The sequence below is a fragment of the Symsagittifera roscoffensis genome, chromosome 5 (assembly GCF_963678635.1).
Source record: "Symsagittifera roscoffensis chromosome 5, txSymRosc1.1, whole genome shotgun sequence".
Lineage (NCBI taxonomy): Eukaryota > Metazoa > Xenacoelomorpha > Acoela > Convolutidae > Symsagittifera > Symsagittifera roscoffensis.
In genome coordinates this window covers 51,934,340-51,954,296 of record NC_087066.1, presented here as the reverse complement: position 1 = coordinate 51,954,296, position 19,957 = coordinate 51,934,340, and the positions used below count along the sequence as shown (strand labels likewise).

The 19,957-nt window shown below is 34.8% G+C and overlaps 2 protein-coding genes across 2 annotated transcripts; both read right to left on the bottom strand.

Annotated features, from left to right (window-relative positions):
• Nucleotides 1–211: 211 nt before the first annotated feature.
• LOC134846233 (testis-expressed protein 264 homolog) lies at nucleotides 212–3,290 on the bottom strand. Its single transcript, XM_063863501.1, has 3 exons — nucleotides 3,020–3,290; nucleotides 1,692–2,003; nucleotides 212–518 (listed from the first exon to the last, which is right to left on the bottom strand). The coding sequence occupies exons 1-3, from the start codon at nucleotides 3,284–3,286 to the stop codon at nucleotides 351–353; spliced, it is 747 nt and encodes a 248-aa protein (XP_063719571.1). The 5' UTR covers nucleotides 3,287–3,290; the 3' UTR covers nucleotides 212–350.
• A 3,200-nt stretch (nucleotides 3,291–6,490) lies between these two features.
• LOC134845696 (lysophospholipid acyltransferase 6-like) lies at nucleotides 6,491–16,876 on the bottom strand. Its single transcript, XM_063862744.1, has 5 exons — nucleotides 16,644–16,876; nucleotides 15,830–16,081; nucleotides 14,970–15,217; nucleotides 14,352–14,570; nucleotides 6,491–7,131 (listed from the first exon to the last, which is right to left on the bottom strand). The coding sequence occupies exons 1-5, from the start codon at nucleotides 16,733–16,735 to the stop codon at nucleotides 6,551–6,553; spliced, it is 1,392 nt and encodes a 463-aa protein (XP_063718814.1). The 5' UTR covers nucleotides 16,736–16,876; the 3' UTR covers nucleotides 6,491–6,550.
• Nucleotides 16,877–19,957: the final 3,081 nt, after the last annotated feature.

Genomic DNA, 19,957 nt, shown 5'->3' with positions numbered 1-19,957 from the left:
CCGAATTAACTCCAAAAAAAAACAAGGGAATAATAGCTTAAACATGTGAATAAACCTCTAAATAAGACAGAATGGATGTCTTCGAATATGTTAATATTAAGGGTCCACTATGTACCCGCCGTAAAAAAGATTGAAAATGTGCTTCAAGTACGAATCAGGAATAAAAAGACTGTAATTTGATACCGTATTAGCCACCCCACGAGTTTTCGTTGAGGTGTCTGTGAATGGGTGAAAAAAAAAAAACACCTAACCTTTACCCCCTACCCATTTTTCCATTGTGAAAAAAAATACCTTCCCATTTTTCGAGAGTGGTCGGAACGGTAGCAAGAACTGAAAACAAGTACATTCTTTCAATGTTTGACTAAATCACTGTACTTTTCTGCCGCAAACTGTTTGTTTTCTTCGCAGAACTCTGGCACAAAGAACCTCTGGTTGTCCAGACAGGGCACCAAGAAGTGAAGAGTGCTGTCGTGGCAGTATTCAATGAACGGATAAGCACCAGTTTTCAACTTGTTGTCCTGAAACAGTACTATAGAAAAGTGCAAAAACTTGGAACAGAAAACAGCCAAGAGTAATGGAAAAGAGTAATGAACGCAAGTAAACATAAAAAAACACTGGATTTGTTGAAAAAATCTCAATTTTTGAATTCAAAGAAAAAAAATAGATGCCCTTTAAGCTCTTTTATTTTCTAAAATGATTTATGACCGGCACTTTTTCGATAAGATTAACCCAACTTGAGAAAACTGGATCAATAAGTAAAGTTTTTTTTCCGCTGGAGATCTTAAAAATCAATTCCACTTGCGAAACTAGAAATCGTTCACGAATTTTTGCGCCATTTGCATGTTCGTATTTGGAGAGTGCTATTTACGTCACTTTCAGCAGATGAATTTCAACTGAACTCAAAAAAAGCATATATACTTAAGTGCATCTATATTTTAAGACTTTTTCCTGAAACACTACGTTCACTACTCTTAGAACTTACTTAACAGATCAAAAGACATAATTCAGAAAAATTTTGGACCCGTAAGCTAGTTTTTCAGACAGAAAGAGTGTTTCAAAAATTGCTTAGAACTAGGAGATTGCTATTTTTAATTAATTCTGTCAGTTCAAATTTTTTATACTCATTTTATTGTAGCCCTCAATTTATTTAAACAATTATAATGATGTTATTTATGAAAAAGTAAGTTGTTTTAAGAAAAAGATTCAACGTAAGACAAGCTCGAATATGCTGAGTTTAAAGTCTCGCTTCGCACACATCAAAAATAACAAAAAAAATTGAAATGCATAAAATAGAAAATGCTTGACGTGGCGATAAGAAAAGAACATGAATGGTGACCGAAATCAAACCACACGATTCAGACCTGCAATCTTTTGCTAATCAGACACTGGCTCTAGCACATGATACACGTAAATCACATCTGTAGATGCAAAATGACGAGTTTTAGGCATCCGAAAAATTAGAAGTAAAATGGCTTTCCGCTTCAGCAAATAAGCAAAAATTTGATGCCTGAAGTTAGTTTTTATTCACCGCTTTCTGGGCGACAAAAGCAACCTCGTCGTACGAAAAAAAAATAGGTTAAAAATGTCTTCCAACAAATTACAGTTCAGCTTTTCAAGCGTTGTGGAAAAGAGACTGGCGAAATTGCCTTCTGATTATCTACGTGACAACAACTGACAAGCGCGATACTCACCGAAATATATTTCTGCAAAGCGGGGTAAACTCGTCTGACTGCAATCATAATTGAGAGAGTGTTCACGAATGGAAAAGTACAATGGACCATCGGAGTTCCAACCCCCTCGTCGCTAGTAGCATCTCCCTTTCCCGATTCCCCTTCTTTTTCCAGTTCCCCTTCTTTCTCCACTGGGTCAGTTGATCCGGGCATCTGGAAGAACTGGTACTCTTCCTCTTCTAGTCTTTGTATAACTTCTTCTAAACTCATTCTGTTCTCAACGCAAGTCTCTACAATAGCACCGACAATGTAGCGGCATTCATCAACAGGGACCTAGAATGAATACACTGAGGTGAAGATGCACTTCGCAAACAAAAGCAACAGCAACTAAGCCTGCAAGACCTTGCGACAGCTGGGGATCGAATCAGCTATCTGTACGGTTATAAGCAACCACTTAGAATATCCACTAGACAACTCTTTGCTAGCGTAAGAACAAATCAGAATAAAAATAATTAGGGTAAATATTAAATTTAGTGCAAGAAAATTTGATCAACTTTCTGTCACATTGTGGAAAAACTTCCCGTCAGCAAAACGAAATTACTTAAAGATTATTGAGCTACCGATTTAATGTCAGTCTCAAGGGGTTTCGTAACTACCTCCTAATCATTAACTTAATAGTGAAAATAACAACAACCCAAAACAGTTAAAAGCATTATTTATTGGAAACGAGCCTTGTTGTTCCGACTATTGAAAATGGAGAGGAACTTTGTATTCGGGTGTTTTAGGTTTTTCCATTTTTTTGTTTTCCACTCAAAATCAGTAGCCACAAATAATCATCGGAGTATTGATTTCGATTTTTATTTTATGATTTGTTTGTTTTTCTTATCATTTTCTTCAAAAGCTGTTGTACAATTTGCTTATTTTACTATGATTTTCAAATTAGTCTAACATCTAGTTTTTCGGTCAGATCTTTTTATCACATCAAGCAGAAAAAAATTCACACTTATTTGAATTTTGAAAAAACAAACATTTTTTTCGTATTTTTCTAAGACTGCTCGGAACAGTCTGTCCTATTTGCACAGCAAACACAGTATCCGACTATTCTTGTTTCAATACCAATATTGTCGAGGGTTCGATTTAACCAGACCCATATTCGGCCAAGCGCAGCCTTCTAAATAATAAAACCCTAAAAACTGTAGGCCAAAATATCTTACCTCATTTCAGTGGCGCGTGCAAAAAAAATTTCTTGGGGGGGGGGGGGGGGGGGGGGTCGACACAATTTATTGAGGCTCATTTGGAACTTTGTATCACTGCATGTCTGCGGCATCACTAAATGGAGCTTCACTTACTGTTTTCGGGTCGTCGTAATAAATTCCTATCGTGTCATTATATGGCGCAGTTCTGCATAGCCACGAAAATGCATCTCCAACTTGACCGTATGAGCCTTTGTATGTTTTGTACGCAATTATTCTGGACTTGTTTAGTAGGTGTTTCTTTGTGGCCTTAACGTCAACCGACTCAAATAGTCCAGATAGCACCAACATATAAAATACTGTTAGAAACAAAGCTACGATTAGAGCTCCAATGCCGATCAGAATTAACACGGTGGAATCCATTTAAGCTCTAAAAATCAATTACATGATAAGCGAATACCTCATTCCGATCGCTCCACCTGTGATATTTGCTTAGGCTGTTTAGGATTCAAAATATAGCAAGTTTCACCGGGGTCTTTTTTCCGAAACACAAATCGAAAACTAAAAAAATATCGGACACAAACTCAATTTCTCAAACAAAAAACCTTTCAGATATCTTCAAAATTTGGTATTATTCCTACTCCCAGACATCGCGAAAACGCAGCCTGGTTCGGAGGAGGTAATTACTTTTATTTTTTTTTTATTTGAAAAACACCTAAAACTTTTTGAAACTTAGCTTATTCTTTATGATCATACAAAGACGGAGTAGGGTTTCCCATCGTTTGCGAGACAAGAAACTTAAGCCAAAATTGCAAAAGTAACTTTACTTCAAAAATTATTTATTTCAAATCATTTAAGCTATATAAAAGTAACTGCTGTTGATGGAAATGATCAAACCAAATTTAAGAAAAACCTCTACATTTCTGAATCTCATGAGTTACTTGCAAAATACCTCTGAAGACACAACAGAGCAAAATTTATAATTGAAGAAAATATACAGATCGAACTCAACTTTTTCAGAAAATTATTGGTTTCTTTACTTATTTCTCCTCAATCGAAACAACACGTTATGCCACTACAATGCAGCTACTCACGATGAAATGTCCTCGAATCTAATAAACAATCAGAGAATAGGAAGAACGAAACAATTTCTAAACATCTTCAGAGAAAAATATATTAAATCAGAAGCTATGGAGAAAAAAACATACATCTATTTTTATTTACTGACAGAAACTTTTGAATATTTGATCCCCAAGATTTAAACTTCACGGATTATCCTTTATAAAAATCTGCGTGCTCACATCACTCGCACAAACTTGAGCTAAAACAAAAAAAATAAACCAGTTTCTCAACACTGCAAAAAAAATTTTGAATTATTTTTGATGTCGTTCGAATCACGACTGAAAAGGATTGAATATGATATAACATTTCACCCTAGCAATTATTACTTCTGGTGCATAACTTTTCGTGTAAAACGAACATAGCCAAGAGACAGTTGGAAAAGAGTCGATGCACGCAAGTAAGCTGAAAAAAAGGTCTTTTTTTGAAAACATCTATCTACGAAATTCAATTAAAAATAGCGAGGAATTATGCAGCAAAAGTCACACAAAATATAAATAAAACAAAATGTTTGCATGCAATAATCTGGATGATAATAAGCTAAACGCATCCAAACTAACTAGGCCAAATTATGTAAACACACAGAGGCGAAGCGAGACCACGACAAAAAAGCAGCTTTATTAAGTGAAATAAAAGAAAGATAAGCCACGAATTAGTAAAACTTTACTACGTATGGGCTTTGAGCCTGCTACCTCGAGAATTGGAGTCTCACGCCCTTCCCTCTCGGCCACAAACGCTTAACCGGCAAAAACTAGACACAAATAAAATTGCCATTGCTATGCAGCAAAAGCCGCACCAAATAAAATAGACACAATTTTGCAAGTAATAACTTTGGAATACCACAAATCTATACTAATTTATATGTAAAAAATTGGAAAGCATAAAGCCACATTATGTATAAATTATGCATTTCAAAAAAATTTCGAGATATATTGAGTAAGAAAACTTCTGAAATCGTGTTTTTATTATTGTTATGTTGTTTGATACAATTAGCTTTTTCCGGTTCAATTGATGAAATTAAAATGTATCAACTGTGTTAACTTATTACTATTCGAATTGCAAAGCACATGCTATCAAAAAGCCGTAAAGTTACCCCAAAATTCGCACCAATATTTGCGACTGAAAAAGCATACTCGTACAACTACACTACGCTCGCATGTGTAAATATACTTTCGAACGCAAAAGTCGTTTACGTTTTTCTGCGCCATTTCCACTTCCATAATTAAAGAGCGTAATCTGCCTACCTTTTAGCAAAAGTACTCAAAAACTGGATATACACCTCAAACTATTGATAAATGCTGCAATATGTATGAATGCACATTTGCAGTTATTAGAGCATTTTAAGACTATTTCCTGAAAACAAAAAAAAACTATATAAGATGCTTCACTGCGTTCAAAGACTCTGTAAAAAGTTTTAAAATAACCCAATACAAAGTATCCCCTTTTTTAATGGTCAGAAATATTAGCATGACTGAAATTGGAGACGACGTTGACAAATAACACTCGAACTCACTTTGAAAAACATGGATTGTAAAAATTCTATTTATACAACCATTGCATTTCAAATGCTGCTTGGTTTTAAGACCTATTAATTAAACTACGAGTAACTAGTAACCAAGTAACTACTGTCCTTTTGGTTACAGCATAAAGTAGCCATGTCATAAAGTAGACACGTCGTAAGCCAATCAGAATAAAGGAAAGAAAATACTTCGTACGTTTGTTTTCTCATCTCGATTGTGCTTCGCTTACGATTTGTCTACTTAATGTCATGTCTACTTTTTGACCGCACTCCTCTCCGTTTGAAATGAGAGTTGTTCGAGTGTAAAAAGCGTTTTAATCTAAGTAAATGCTGCTTTGGCTACATACGAATAACAGAAATGAGATTAAATGGTCACACCTGGAATAAAGAAAGGGAAGAAGATGTTTTAGCACCAACAAACCAACTACACACTTTTCTTCAATTAACAATACGTTATTAGATTCTGTTACTATTATTTTTAAATTTATTCGGCCCAGAACGTTATTAACATCACATCATAACTATGTTTTATCAGTTCCTAAATTGCACCAATTCAACGCTAGCGTTTCAATGTTCCTTTTCATACAACGTTATTCGCAAAATTGAGCAAATTAATTAAAACTACCCATTAACAATAAGTTCCCTCTATCTGATCTCAAATGTTCAAAAAACAAAAATTTAGTTCAGGTAAGGTGAAAATCTGTAAAAAATCAAACAATTAACTTTCAAGTGTTTGATTTTTCAAACATTTCGAGAACATGTCTTATTTTCGTTTTCGAATAATTTAAACATCGGATGGATTGATCGACAACTTTTCCAACTGGTTTACTTTATTTAGCAGTTTATTACTGATTTTGGGCTGGCCAGTGACGTATTCAGTTCAGAGGTCAAAACTTTCACTTACTCTAAAAAAAATCTCAAATCTTGAAAAACCGAATTCTCAGAACAATCGGTATTCAAAACAAGCAAGCTGTTAGGCAAGCTAACGAAGAAAAAAATCAGTTTAAAATCAACACTGTAAACTTGCCAACGTCACTGGCTTGTAGGCACTAGGATGTTTTGGATTTAGGTCTCTGTATTGGCAATAGAGCGACTAATATGCATATAACTGTTGGCATCCAGAGAAAGCTTTTGACCAGTGGCAACACTTTATCTGCATCGTTGGCGTTGTATATCAACATAAAAGGCGTGCTGAACAAAACCGAAACAGCTGTTGTTATGACGTCATAAGTTAGCTGAACAAGTTTAGAGTCGGTGTTGACTCTGTGACGAAGTAGTCTCCGCATTTTCCGAGAGGCTAGAACTAAAACCGCTCCATAGCCAATTCCCAGTAGAATACCCGTGTAGAAACCGTGCCATAATGCCGATGCCAAGAAAACGGCCAGCGTTTTCATGACTGGAACTCTTTCATACACTGAATATCTTAGCCATTGTGAGATAGTGATATGCCAGCCTTCCATCAGAAGTTTAGGACTGCATGGAAAAATGCAGTCAAATATGCGCATATTGAGGACGCTGTCAAACTGCGCTCGTTTTGATTGGTCGAATCCCGAGAAGCCGACTCCGCTCGCTGTAGCGCAGCACTCGCCGAAAAGAATGGCAACGTAGTATCGCATTTTGAACAGCTCACCTGTCAAACAAACTTCTAATTTGAGGGACAGAAATAGTGAATGGTCTATAACAACCCGTTTCAATCAACACTAAAGTTACTTCAAAAAGGAAAGGTTTTTGACTCAGAATTGTTCACATTCTGCACTTTTGTTTCGCCATGTAAACAGGAAAAAAGGCAACGAATCAGTTAAGAAATTTCTAGAAATTAGAAACATTTCCTGATGTAACTCAGTTGCGATGACCCATATGTCATGGTTAATATACTTTCACAGAGAAACGAGACAGAGATTCGTGCACCGTGCAATAAGCGAGAAAGACGACAACAGAAATTTGACCAAACTGAACGAAATTTATGGACGAAAAAGTATAACTTTTTTGGATCTCTTAGAATCAAAGCATTCAAGCCTGAAAAAAATTACGAGCTCATTGTAAATGAGGAGCACAAGTGGTTCTTTAGAAATATTTCAACAATTAACAAAAAATCAAAAAACCTACTATTAATACCAAAAACAGAAAGTCTGAAAAAGCCTTTCCTTCACTTACTCATTCGATACAAACGCCATTACACTTTTCAACACAGGTGAAGCGAAGCTTCACATCACTTGCAATGCATATTAACATAGTATGCCATGGTAGCCGACATAAAGAGAGCCATTAAGTCAAAAACATTGCTTGAAAAAAGGCGAAACCAACTAGATCTACCAAAATTTTCATTAGTTTGTCTCGAAGGCAGATGGGCTTCAGGAAATTACTTCGAGAAAGCCAAACCCCAACGTTCAATTAGAAATGAACCCAAATTAAAACAAGACTGCTCGTATCAGGGCTAGGCCTTGAATGTTCCGACTGCCTTTCAAATTTAGGCTCAGGACAACAATACCTCTCGAATGATGTATAAAAATTCAGTCAAAAATGGCTAGTTAAAAAGTCGAAATTTGTCTGAAGAAAAAACCCAGCCCGAGCACAAACATTCTGTTACTTTCATTACGAAAGTAAGAACAATAAGCTGACAATACTTGACAAAAACTTTCGTTCCAATAGGCATAATTGAAACCCTGAATCTTCCGTTCTTACTGTCCCTTAATCCATATTGAATACTTTTTGGAAAAAAAAGTATTGAAATACTACAAACTTTGGGCAATATCAAAGATCAAGTGAAAAAAAATGATTCATAGGAACTTAAAATGATCGATTAGCTAGCCTCAATTCAATTTGGACCATTTTTGTTGAGCGGGATAATTCGCCATGTTTAAATAATTCGCGTTAAGCTTTCAGCTTTGTGAATAATAGCTTCAAAGCGCGCATAATGTAGTCCAAAACATGGCCAAATCGGCAATTTTTTAACTTCAGAACTTAACAAAAAATGATCGGAGGTAAAATATCTTTTCAAATTTGAATTAAGGGAGTCAATATCTTCAATAGGGTATAAAAAAATTTGTTGAAAACTATTATTTCGATCGCCGAAAATTGACTGAATGAAAATACCACACCAAGCATAAATATTCCGTTTTCTTCGAAAGTCGGAACAATAATCGTAATAATAAATATTGTAGGATTAGCCAGTATCCAAAATTCATTAGTAAAATGAAGCACAATGACATTCCTCAAGTTAAAAGTGAGCCCTAAATAGATATGTTTTTAGCTATTTTTTTAATGTTATTATTATTTCGATTTCCTACACAAACTCCGGCATTTCATTCCACATTTTTGCTCCATACGAATCGAAGCATTTTGTCAAAATTGGTTTTCCGTGGTTTTATTTCGAAATCTTTGAAATTTCTAGCCCTTCTAAATTTGACTGGCTTCATCTTTTGGACTAACAAATCAGAAAGATAGGAGAGAGGGGGGGGGGGGGGGAAGCAACGTTACATAAAGCGACGTAGTAAAATTTAAATAGCGGTAAATGGAGCATGTCAGCGCACCTGCCGACCAAACCTCAAAAGGAGCGCTCACATTGTCAAATTTAGAAGTCGTTCACTGGAAAAAGTCTCGGACAATTACAAAATATTTCATAAGATGAACTTCTATCCCAAAAACTCGCTGCAGAGGTAAATCTTTATTCATCGGTCCTGGATGTTCGGAAAACAAAATATGAAAATTTTGCCATTCATGCTCGCAATAAATTTTTTAGGCTCAAAAACAAGCCAGAAACTTGGAAAAGAACCGATAAACTGGTTATAACTTGTAGATCAAAAACAAGCCGGTAGCAAAACTGAGATAATTTGAATTGAAAGCTGTCGAAAAAAAACGACGAATTTTGTGGAACATATTCTATACTTAACAATAATATACAGCCTATAAATTGGCAAAAATAAAAGAAAAACACGGCGTTAATTTCAGAACTTATTTCACGTAGTACAGTTCGTGAACAAGAATAGCAGGTGGTTATGCAATTAGCAACGAATGACCTGACCAAGTTCGTCATTGCAAGCAAATAGCAAAAAAACGAGAATAGCCTATTACTGTGCAAGTACCACAGAATGTTCCGACCATAGTCTTAAAAACACAAACTTTCTTTCTTTCAAATTAGTGTCGTTTTTTCTGCGTGGTGTGATAAAATAATCTGGACTAAAAAATTACAACTTAGGCATATTCGACAGTTATAGAAACACAGGCAAACTGGACAAAAAAAATAAAATGTTAAAACATTTTGTCAGTTTTTTTTGAGTTTTTGATTCTCAAAACGACGTTACAAAACTCCAAAAACTAATTACACTTGACTAAAACTAAATCGAAATTGCCTCTACATTTTTTAAATGGTCGGAACAACAAAGATGGCCAGTTACTGAGCAACTAGTAATTAGGCATATTGGAAAGTAATGGAAAATTAAACAAATTACATGATATTTTTCATCGAAAAACGAATTTAAAAAAATTAAGTATATTCCACAACAATATTCTTCGAAAAACAAAGAAAAAAATTAAATCAAAATAAGGCGCTAAAAACTTCTAAAATTAAAATAACCGGATTTAAACTAAAACAGCAAATTTGAATTATAAGAACTACTATTATAAGCCCCCTCGCTTGGTTCATTCGCTCGAAATTAGACTAAAAATCGTACACCTCAAATCGATTTTTCTAAAGTCTGAGAAAACTTTTCGGTATTTTGATCACGTCGAATCACGTCATAGAGGGTTTCACAATCATATAGCACTCAATCCATTCTGAAAAATATTTGTGGTACCTGATTTTTTTCATAGACAAAAATAAAAAATTAAAACACACCGGAAGACAAAAGTTCATTCTGAGTAAAATAAGCAATGAAATTTGCGAAATTAGCAAAAATTTAACTTTCGAAAAATTCAGAATGTTAGCACATCAAAAGTTTGCAAACAACTTTATCTCAACTCCAAAAAAAACTACAAACATACACAACCTTACTGTTTTTAATTCATGGTTTCAACGCATAATCAGCTGCCGGAAATAATAGTCGAATGAGATAGAGTAATATGCTACTTTAAAGAATGAAAAAGGCCCATTATTGTAGAACATATATAATTTTTTGAAGAAAAAATCCAGTTATTGTAAAGACTGACCAACGAAAACAGACAAGTACTACAAATATAACAAGAACCTTACTACTTTGAGGAACTTTTTCTTCCTGTTTTTAACGCCTGATCATTGCCGGAAAAAACAACGTCGAGTGAGAGAGATAGTTATATGCTACTTCGACGAATGAAAAAAAGCCAGTTATTGTAAAAACTGACCAACGAAAACAGACCATTACTACAAATTTAGCAATTACCTTACTATTTTAAGAAATATTTTATTCCTGTTTTAAATGCACAATAAAAAAAATAGAAATAAGCCTCGAATTAGCAAAAATTTGGCTACCTCTGATGTTCGAATTATCAAAAATTCGGCTACCTCTGCGGCTCTCCCCTAGGACTTAGAGATTAAGAGTCTCACACACTAGCCACAACAATTTTCTTCGAAAAACAAAGAAAAAAATTAAATCAAAATAAGGCGCTAAAAACTTCTAAAATTAAAATCACCGGATTTAAACTAAAACAGCAAATTTGAATTATAAGAACTACTATTATAAGCCCCCTCGCTTGCTTCATTCGCTCGAAATTAGACTGAAAATCATACACCTCAAATCGATTTTTCTAAAGTCTGAGAAAACTTTTCGGTATTTTGATCACGTCGAATCACGTCATAGAGGGTTTCACAATCATATAGCACTCAATCCATTCTGAAAAATATTTGTGGTACCTGATTTTTTTCATAGACAAAAATAAAAAATTAAAACACACCGGAAGACAAAAGTTCATTCTGAGTAAAATAAGCAATGAAATTTGCGAAATTAGCAAAAATTTAACTTTCGAAAAATTCAGAATGTTAGCACATCAAAAGTTTGCAAACAACTTTATCTCAACTCCAAAAGAAAACTACAAACATACACAACCTTACTGTTTTTAATTCATGGTTTCAACGCATAATCAGCTGCCGGAAATAATAGTCGAATGAGATAGAGTAATATGCTACTTTAAAGAATGAAAAAGGCCCATTATTGTAGAACATATGTTATTTATTGAAGAAAAAATCCAGTTATTGTAAAGACTGACCAACGAAAACAGACAAGTACTACAAATATAACAAGAACCTTACTACTTTGAGGAACTTTTTCTTCCTGTTTTTAACGCCTGATCATTGCCGGAAAAAACAACGTCGAGTGAGAGAGATAGTTATATGCTACTTCGACGAATGGAAAAAAGCCAGTTATTGTAAAAACTGACCAACGAAAACAGACCATTACTACAAATTTAGCAATTACCTTACTATTTTAAGAAATATTTTATTCCTGTTTTAAATGCACAATAAAAAAAATAGAAATAAGCCTCGAATTAGCAAAAATTTGGCTACCTCTGATGTTCGAATTATCAAAAATTCGGCTACCTCTGCGGCTCTCCCCTAGGACTTAGAGATTAAGAGTCTCACACACTAGCCACAACAATTTTCTTCGAAAAATAAAGAAAAAAATTAAATCAAAATAAGGCGCTAAAAACTTCTAAAATTAAAATCACCGGATTTAAACTAAAACAGCAAATTTGAATTATAAGAACTACTATTATAAGCCCCCTCGCTTGCTTCATTCGCTCGAAATTAGACTAAAAATCATACACCTCAAATCGATTTTTCTAAAGTCTGAGAAAACTTTTCGGTATTTTGATCACGTCGAATCACGTCATAGAGGGTTTCACAATCATATAGCACTCAATCCATTCTGAAAAATATTTGTGGTACCTGATTTTTTTCATAGACAAAAATAAAAAAATTAAAACAGACCGGAAGACAAAAGTTCATTCTGAGTAAAATAAGCAATGAAATTTGCGAAATTAGCAAAAATTTAACTTTCGAAAAATTCAGAATGTTAGCACATCAAAAGTTTGCAAACAACTTTATCTCAACTCCAAAAGAAAACTACAAACATACACAACCTTACTGTTTTTAATTCATGGCTTCAACGCATAATCAGCTGCTGGAAATAATAGTCGAATGAGATAGAGTAATATGCTACTTTAAAGAATGAAAAAGGCCCATTATTGTAGAACATATGCTATTTTTTGAAGAAAAAATCCAGTTATTTTAAAGACTGACATACGAAAATAGACAAGTACTACAAATATAACAAGAACCTTACTACTTTGAGGAACTTTTTCTTCCTGTTTTTAACGCCTGATCATTGCCGGAAAAAACAACGTCGAGTGAGAGAGATAGTTATATGCTACTTCGACGAATGGAAAAAAGCCAGTTATTGTAAAAACTGACCAACGAAAACAGACCATTACTACAAATTTAGCAATTACCTTACTATTAAGAAATATTTTATTCCTGTTTTAAATGCACGATAAAAAAAATAGAAATAAGCCTCGAATTAGCAAAAACTTGGCTACCTCTGATGTTCGAATTATCAAAAATTCGGCTACCTCTGCGGCTCTCCCCTAGGACTTAGAGATTAAGAGTCTCACACACTAGCCACAACAATTTTCTTCGAAAAACAAAGAAAAAAATTAAATCAAAATAAGGCGCTAAAAACTTCTAAAATTAAAATCACCGGATTTAAACTAAAACAGCAAATTTGAATTATAAGAACTACTATTATAAGCCCCCTCGCTTGCTTCATTCGCTCGAAATTAGACTAAAAATCATACACCTCAAATCGATTTTTCTAAAGTCTGAGAAAACTTTTCGGTATTTTGATCACGTCGAATCACGTCATCGAGGGTTTCACAATCATATAGCACTCAATCCATTCTGAAAAATATTTGTGGTACCTGATTTTTTTCATAGACAAAAATAAAAAATTAAAACACACACCGGAAGACAAAAGTTCATTCTGAGTAAAATAAGCAATGAAATTTGCGAAATTAGCAAAAATTTAACTTTCGAAAAATACAGAATGTTAGCACATCAAAAGTTTGCAAACAACTTTATCTCAACTCCAAAAGAAAACTACAAACATACACAACCTTACTGTTTTTAATTCATGGTTTCAACGCATAATCAGCTGCCGGAAATAATAGTCGAATGAGATAGAGTAATATGCTACTTTAAAGAATGAAAAAGGCCCATTATTGTAGAACATATGCTATTTATTGAAGAAAAAATCCAGTTATTGTAAAGACTGACCAACGAAAACAGACAAGTACTACAAATATAACAAGAACCTTACTACTTTGAGGAACTTTTTCTTCCTGTTTTTAACGCCTGATCATTGCCGGAAAAAAACAACGTCGAGTGAGAGAGATAGTTATATACTACTTCGACGAATGGAAAAAAGCCAGTTATTGTAAAAACTGACCAACGAAAACAGAACATTACTACAAATTTAGCAATTACCTTACTATTTTAAGAAATATTTTATTCCTGTTTTAAATGCACAATAAAAAAATTAGAAATAAGCCTCGAATTAGCAAAAATTTGGCTACCTCTGATGTTCGAATTATCAAAAATTCGGCTACCTCTGCGGCTCTCCCCTAGGACTTAGAGATTAAGATTCTCACACACTAGCCACTCAGCAACGGAAGCTTGTTAGGCACTAAACGCTAGCCACAAATAAAGCAGAGAACAGATGCTATGCAATTTCAAATGGTACAGTGAAATTTCCAAATAAGTGAACCCTTTTAATGAACACTTTTATTTGCAAGTTAGGTGAGAAAGAAAGGAGGTTCATAATAACACACTTAGCTGATCGCAAGTGCAAGTATGGAAAAAAAACAACTGCTGTAAATACTGACCTATGAAAACAGACCAAATCCACTTGACCACAATCGAATGATGTGACGTCACCAGCCATTCGTCCTGTGCGTAATCTGCAAAAACGAGGAAAAATACCGAGAAGAAAATAACCAGTGAAAACCTCTGCAGAAGAAAGGGGAGGAACGAAGGCCGCTTCGAGATCTCCTCCTGAGACAGCCATATATAGTCATTCACCGCTTTGTAAGGAGTACACGGACCTGAAAAAAAACAACACAAAATCAGGTAACACAAAAGAGCGCAGAGAAAACAGAATTTTCCTTTCATCACCACCCGGCTGCAATTTTTTAATTCAAAGATTTTTAGTCGCAATGCCTGATTGTTATGGCAATTGGTATGCTGACTAATTGGCAAGCTTTTTCAAACATATCTAGCTTTCGTACCTCAACTTGTCAACAAACTTCTTTTTATGCAGTTAAACTGATGCTTATGTTAGGAAAGGATAAAGAAGAGAGCCGAAAAATAATATTTTGAAACTGATCATTCAGATCTTTCAAATAAAAACGCTCTGCCAACACCGATCCAAGCCGTATTTTGTTTACTCGAGGATCACTTTTACCAGTAAAATCACAAACTGAAGCATTTCAACTCACGCTTACCAAAAAAGAGAAAAGGCGAGAAGTAGACATACGAGAAGAAGTCCATGAAGCCCGGCCTCGCATCAAGTTCATTCTGTAGCTGTAACGCAGTTAGCTCTACTTCTTCGTCATGGCCCTTTTTGAGCCTCATGTGGTCATACACTCCGAAGGCCATGAAAGTGCACCTGGCCATGAGAATCATGAGGAGCCCTGAGTCGTGGAATTGAGTCTCACCCTTGTCGACCACCATGAAGTGTATAAGGCGGCAGCTGAAATTGAAATACATTATTATAAAATTTTGCATTATATATATTTTTCTAAAAGAAAACACATTTACATTAAGGTATTGAATTACATTATTATAAATTTTTGTAATAAATTTTTTTTCAAAAGGACGATCGATCACTCGAATACTATTTTTCAGCCAATCAGAATCAAATATATTACAATTAAACTCAATTAAGCTTATGAAATTATAGGACTAAGTTCGTTTTTTGGTAAATTTAGCGGTTAAATCCTTCTTTAGAATCCAGTCACACAAACGCTAAATTACGAAACTATTTCAAGGTCAACCACATTGATTTTCAGATTTCTTCAAAAAAAACTTAAAACCTGTATTTTGCGAAATACATCAGGCGAACTTATCGAATGTTTTTTTATTAGCCCTCGTCCTGCTCAATGCAGGACTAACCGTGGGGAGGGTGATGTCATCCATTTCGCCGCAGCCGGTCCCACCTTGAGGAGGCGGATGACTCTGGGACCCCTCCAACCGTGACCAAAGTTGAATTCAAACGCATGACACTCGTGTTGAGAGACGTGTGCCCAACCCACTCGACCACGTCTGCTCTAACTTAAGAGTGTAGTATTGAACACAGACTGACCTTAAGTATGCGTAGGTTGAGAGTAGATAAGTGATTGGCAGAGTTCTAGCTGATATGAGTCTGACTTGAGCGAAGACCAGAAGAGACATGATGAGGTAATGCACAGAGGAGGTGTTGAGAAGAGCGAACAGGATGTAGACGCCAGTTGAGATCAAGTAGCACTGACGAAGCAACACTGGAATTCTCGAGTAGCACACGAGTAGGAAGTAAACCCATGAGGAAAACATGGTGAACAAGGCACCTGCGAAGAACCTAGAACACACTTTCTTAACATCTTAATGTGGAAAGAGGGTTAACATAGAAAGATTGACAACTAAATAGCTTGGGAAGAACTTTTTGGTCAGCAAATTCACTAGAAGAAAGTAAGGAAAAGCAGCCAGCGTGAAAACCGTATAGTCAGCAAACTCTTTGGAAGAAAGTAAGGAAAGGCCTCCTTTTTTTATAAAGACTAAGTCTTATTGTTCATTGATAAGTTAATAACTTGCTATCCGCGAAAAAAGTGTCGACAACATTGTTTATAGCAAGTGCAAAAGTATTAGACACAATCATTACCGCCTTAAAAACGAGTATTGCTTCATTTGTCAATTTACTTTCTCAGAAACAAAATAGGGAACAAAAAACTCCTAGAAAAATGAGAGAAATATATTTGTCCTACCGATGAAGTACTAAAGAGAAAATATCTCTAATTAAACGTCAACATAATCATATAGGTTCGAATGACATTTAACCTTCAACATCTTAACCATCAACTAGGCAATGACACTTAAAACTTCTACAACAAAAAATAAACAGTCACAAGAAAACAATAACTTACTTTCGCTGGTAAGAAGATGGCAAGACAGGCAGTACATTGTCACCAACACACTGGAAGTCCAACACACACAGGGCCGTTTCTGCTATCCCCATGTCAAGTTTAAAGGAAGCCCCTCTTTAATGCGAACTGAACTACATTGCACAAATATTACAAAAAATAGATGAGTCTTGGTTGCTCGCTGGAATCATCAGCTATTTGAGTTTCGATGGCGATAAACCCATTTTTGTCCATTTATATCTGAAAATTGTCAGTTATTTTTTCCTTAATGAAATCTCACGAGCAAATCTCAAGAAAAGACTAGTCTTTTAAAATACACGGATAGCCGGTTGCTGTGCAAGTAGCACAGAATGATCCGACCGCACTGATTAAAAAAAAACTAAATAAAGCAACTTTTTTTAAGATCATTTTTTGGTCCAAAACTCCTGTTTATTGTTTTTTTAGAAAGCTTCATTGAATAAGGGAAACAAAACTGAAATGAGGTAAAATTTACAACAGAACATCAGAAATTGTCTAATAAAATCCGAAAACCTAAGTTTAGAAACTAATTTTTATCAATGCTTTTATTGAAACTAAGTTTTTTATAAATGTGAATCGCAACTCATATTGCTTTGGTAAGATACCACATTTGACCCTAAACGAGCTTTCCTTGAGGCAGTCAAATTGAGACAAAAAAATTTAAATAGGACCCTGCGCTATAGTTCCTATCCGCTATTCGAGTGGTCGGTTCGAAACAAAGATGAATTCTGTAATATAACCAACTAGATTCACGAAATGTACTTCATAACGAACGTATTGAAGTCCATGTATTCCGGACAACATTCGTAACTGCGATAAAAAATATGCGAAGATTCTAAACTACAAACTGTATGCATCAACAAATATGTTCATTAAAAACAATTAAGGGAAGAGTTTTGAAACAAACGGCAGTCCCTTCGGTTTCAAAACAAACTGCATGCCATGCATACATTTTCAATTTTCGACAAAAAGATAGATATTTGAAATTTAAAAAATAAATGATTTTTCGTATAACTTTTCCAATTAGATAAAGTAGAGTCAAGAGGAAAATCTTTTTCATTCCGGTGGGAACTCTTTATATTACAATTACCTCTAGACACTCAAATTACATTCGCGCCAATTGCAAATTCGAAACTGAAGAGCATGGTTAACTTTCTTTTTAGCAAATGAGTTTGAATTAAACTTAGAAAGAAATCGAAGTCAAATCGCAAAAAAATTGAGCGTGGTCACAAAACTAACCTGGAAAAAAACGACCTATTTGTCAAGTGACTTCACTTCGTTCATTGACTCTAACATTTGAAGATAATCCAATTATTGCTATTGCCAAACTGTTAACTTTTTAGGACAGTTTTCAGCGTGCGATTAAATGAGATGCTCGCAGAAAACGATAATTAGCTGAAAACTCTACTTTCATGCAAAAAGTGCCAAACTTCATCGAAAAAAAAAGATTTCATCTGTTTCAGCTGAGTCCAACTAAGAGCACGCGACAAAAAATAATTGGAAGCTCCAAGTAGAAACCCTTTTGTCAAAAACAATTTTTTCGAAAATTTCTCTAGAAAACTTTAAGCATGTCAGCACGATCCAAAAATCATTATCATTAAAAATAAGCAATACTTTAATCCAAAACGAAAAAAAATTACTGCAAAGAGGACTACGGTAAATATCAAAAAATGAAGCGATTAAAGTTATTGCCATTTATAGCCAGCCAGTTTTGCGCTACCTCATCCGCGTCCGTTTTGAACAGAAATGACCTTGCCCTAATCATTCAAATTGGTAAAATGAAGCGAATCAAAAACAAACTCCCTTTCAATGAACTTCAAAGTGTCTCAATTAATGAAACGTTCTTTGATTAAAAATGGCGTAATTTTTCAGACATTTTGAGCTGGTACAGAATTAAAAAGGTTTTATGAAGGCCAAAAAAGCTAAAAATTATTCAATCTTATAATTATTTTCGCACATAAAGTTTAACCCCGATCGCTTTGATCAGCTTTTTTAAATTTTGGCCAAAGAACCCTGCCCCTAGTCCCAGCATAGCATCACGACAAAAGGGCGATTATCCTGGATTATGATGCTACTGCAGTCAAAAACTTGCGTATGGTACGTTTTCAGGGAGCCTGTAAAGAAAAGACTTTTCAGAAAAAGCTGATAAAAAAATTACGAAGGATTTGAATTTTAAACACAAAGACGAAGCTGAGCTTCGCACCAATTGTGATATAACTAGATCTGTCAAAATTAATAAAGACTGTAGTGAAAAAAAAAACATTTCGTGACAATGGAATGAAACATCAGCTTCGGAACAAAACTAATCAAGCGGTAATAAAGTCGAAAACTCCTGAGCAGATACTCATGCCAAATTTTTTTGAAGTTCCCACGGTAACAACATTGATAACAGTCAGTTGGTAAAAACGTGTATCCTACAGTTCAAGATCAATGACGCCTGTTCTGACAGCTCGAAGTTATTAACGCCTCAAGCTATCCACATAGCGAGGTTACGCCCGAAGCTGAACGCCAGAGAAGATCGGCAGCGGGAGCTAACATTAAGGTTATGATGGACTCTGGTGCTTCGAATTTTCGACAAAACATAAAAAATGGCATACAGTGGAAAGAAGATCTGGAACCTCTAAGTGTACACTGAAAGCACCAAATTACAGGGTTGAGAATTTTAAAATACATGAATTTTTTGAATTTAAGCTTTCAAAATTTTTGAAAAAATCAAAAGAAACTTCATATATCAAAAACTAAAACAATTTGAGCAACCCCATTTCGAGGCAAGTTTGACAACGCTTGAGAACACCCTGACAACTATGATGTCTCATTATAAGTTTGAGAATTTCAAATTTTGTGATCTTTGTTAAAGAAATTCTTTGAAAAATTTCGAAAAAGTCATAAAAAACGTCACATCTCGGAAAACAAAAGCAATTGAGCAGTCGCGTTTGGACGCAAAGATAACAACCCTCACAGTACCCAACAATAGGGTTGAGAGTTTTTCAATTTTTTTTAAAATCTAAAGTTTACTGAAAATTTTAGAAAAATCATAGAAACGTTTTATATCGAAAATTACAAGGTTTGAAGCAGTCATTTTTGGAGGCAAACTTGCAAGCCCTGAGAGTACCCTGACAGGGCCTTATTATAGAGATTTGAACTTCAAATTTTTTGAAGTGTTTTTATATCTTAAGATAATAAAAATGTCACATCTCGGAAACTAAAAGCATTTGAGCAGTCACAATAAGAGACAACATTTGCAAATCCAGAGATTTCCATCACAGTACCCAACTACAGGGTTGTAAATTTCAAAGTTT

What these genes read in the sequence shown, in the direction of transcription:
- LOC134845696 (XM_063862744.1), bottom strand. Translation starts at nt 16,735, where the DNA reads ATGGGGATAGCAGAAACGGCCCTGTGTGTGTTGGACTTCCAGTGTGTT. An exon ending in CCATCTTCTTACCAGCGAAA is followed by an intron (nt 16,082 to 16,643) that starts GTAAGTTATTGT and finishes AGTGTGTTCTAG; the next exon opens with GTTCTTCGCAGGTGCCTTGT. An exon ending in TCAACCTACGCATACTTAAG is followed by an intron (nt 15,218 to 15,829) that starts GTCAGTCTGTGT and finishes TTTCAATTTCAG; the next exon opens with CTGCCGCCTTATACACTTCA.
- LOC134846233 (XM_063863501.1), bottom strand. Translation starts at nt 3,286, where the DNA reads ATGGATTCCACCGTGTTAATTCTGATCGGCATTGGAGCTCTAATCGTA. An exon ending in ATTACGACGACCCGAAAACA is followed by an intron (nt 2,004 to 3,019) that starts GTAAGTGAAGCT and finishes TATTCATTCTAG; the next exon opens with GTCCCTGTTGATGAATGCCG. An exon ending in CTTTGCAGAAATATATTTCG is followed by an intron (nt 519 to 1,691) that starts GTGAGTATCGCG and finishes GTACTGTTTCAG; the next exon opens with GACAACAAGTTGAAAACTGG.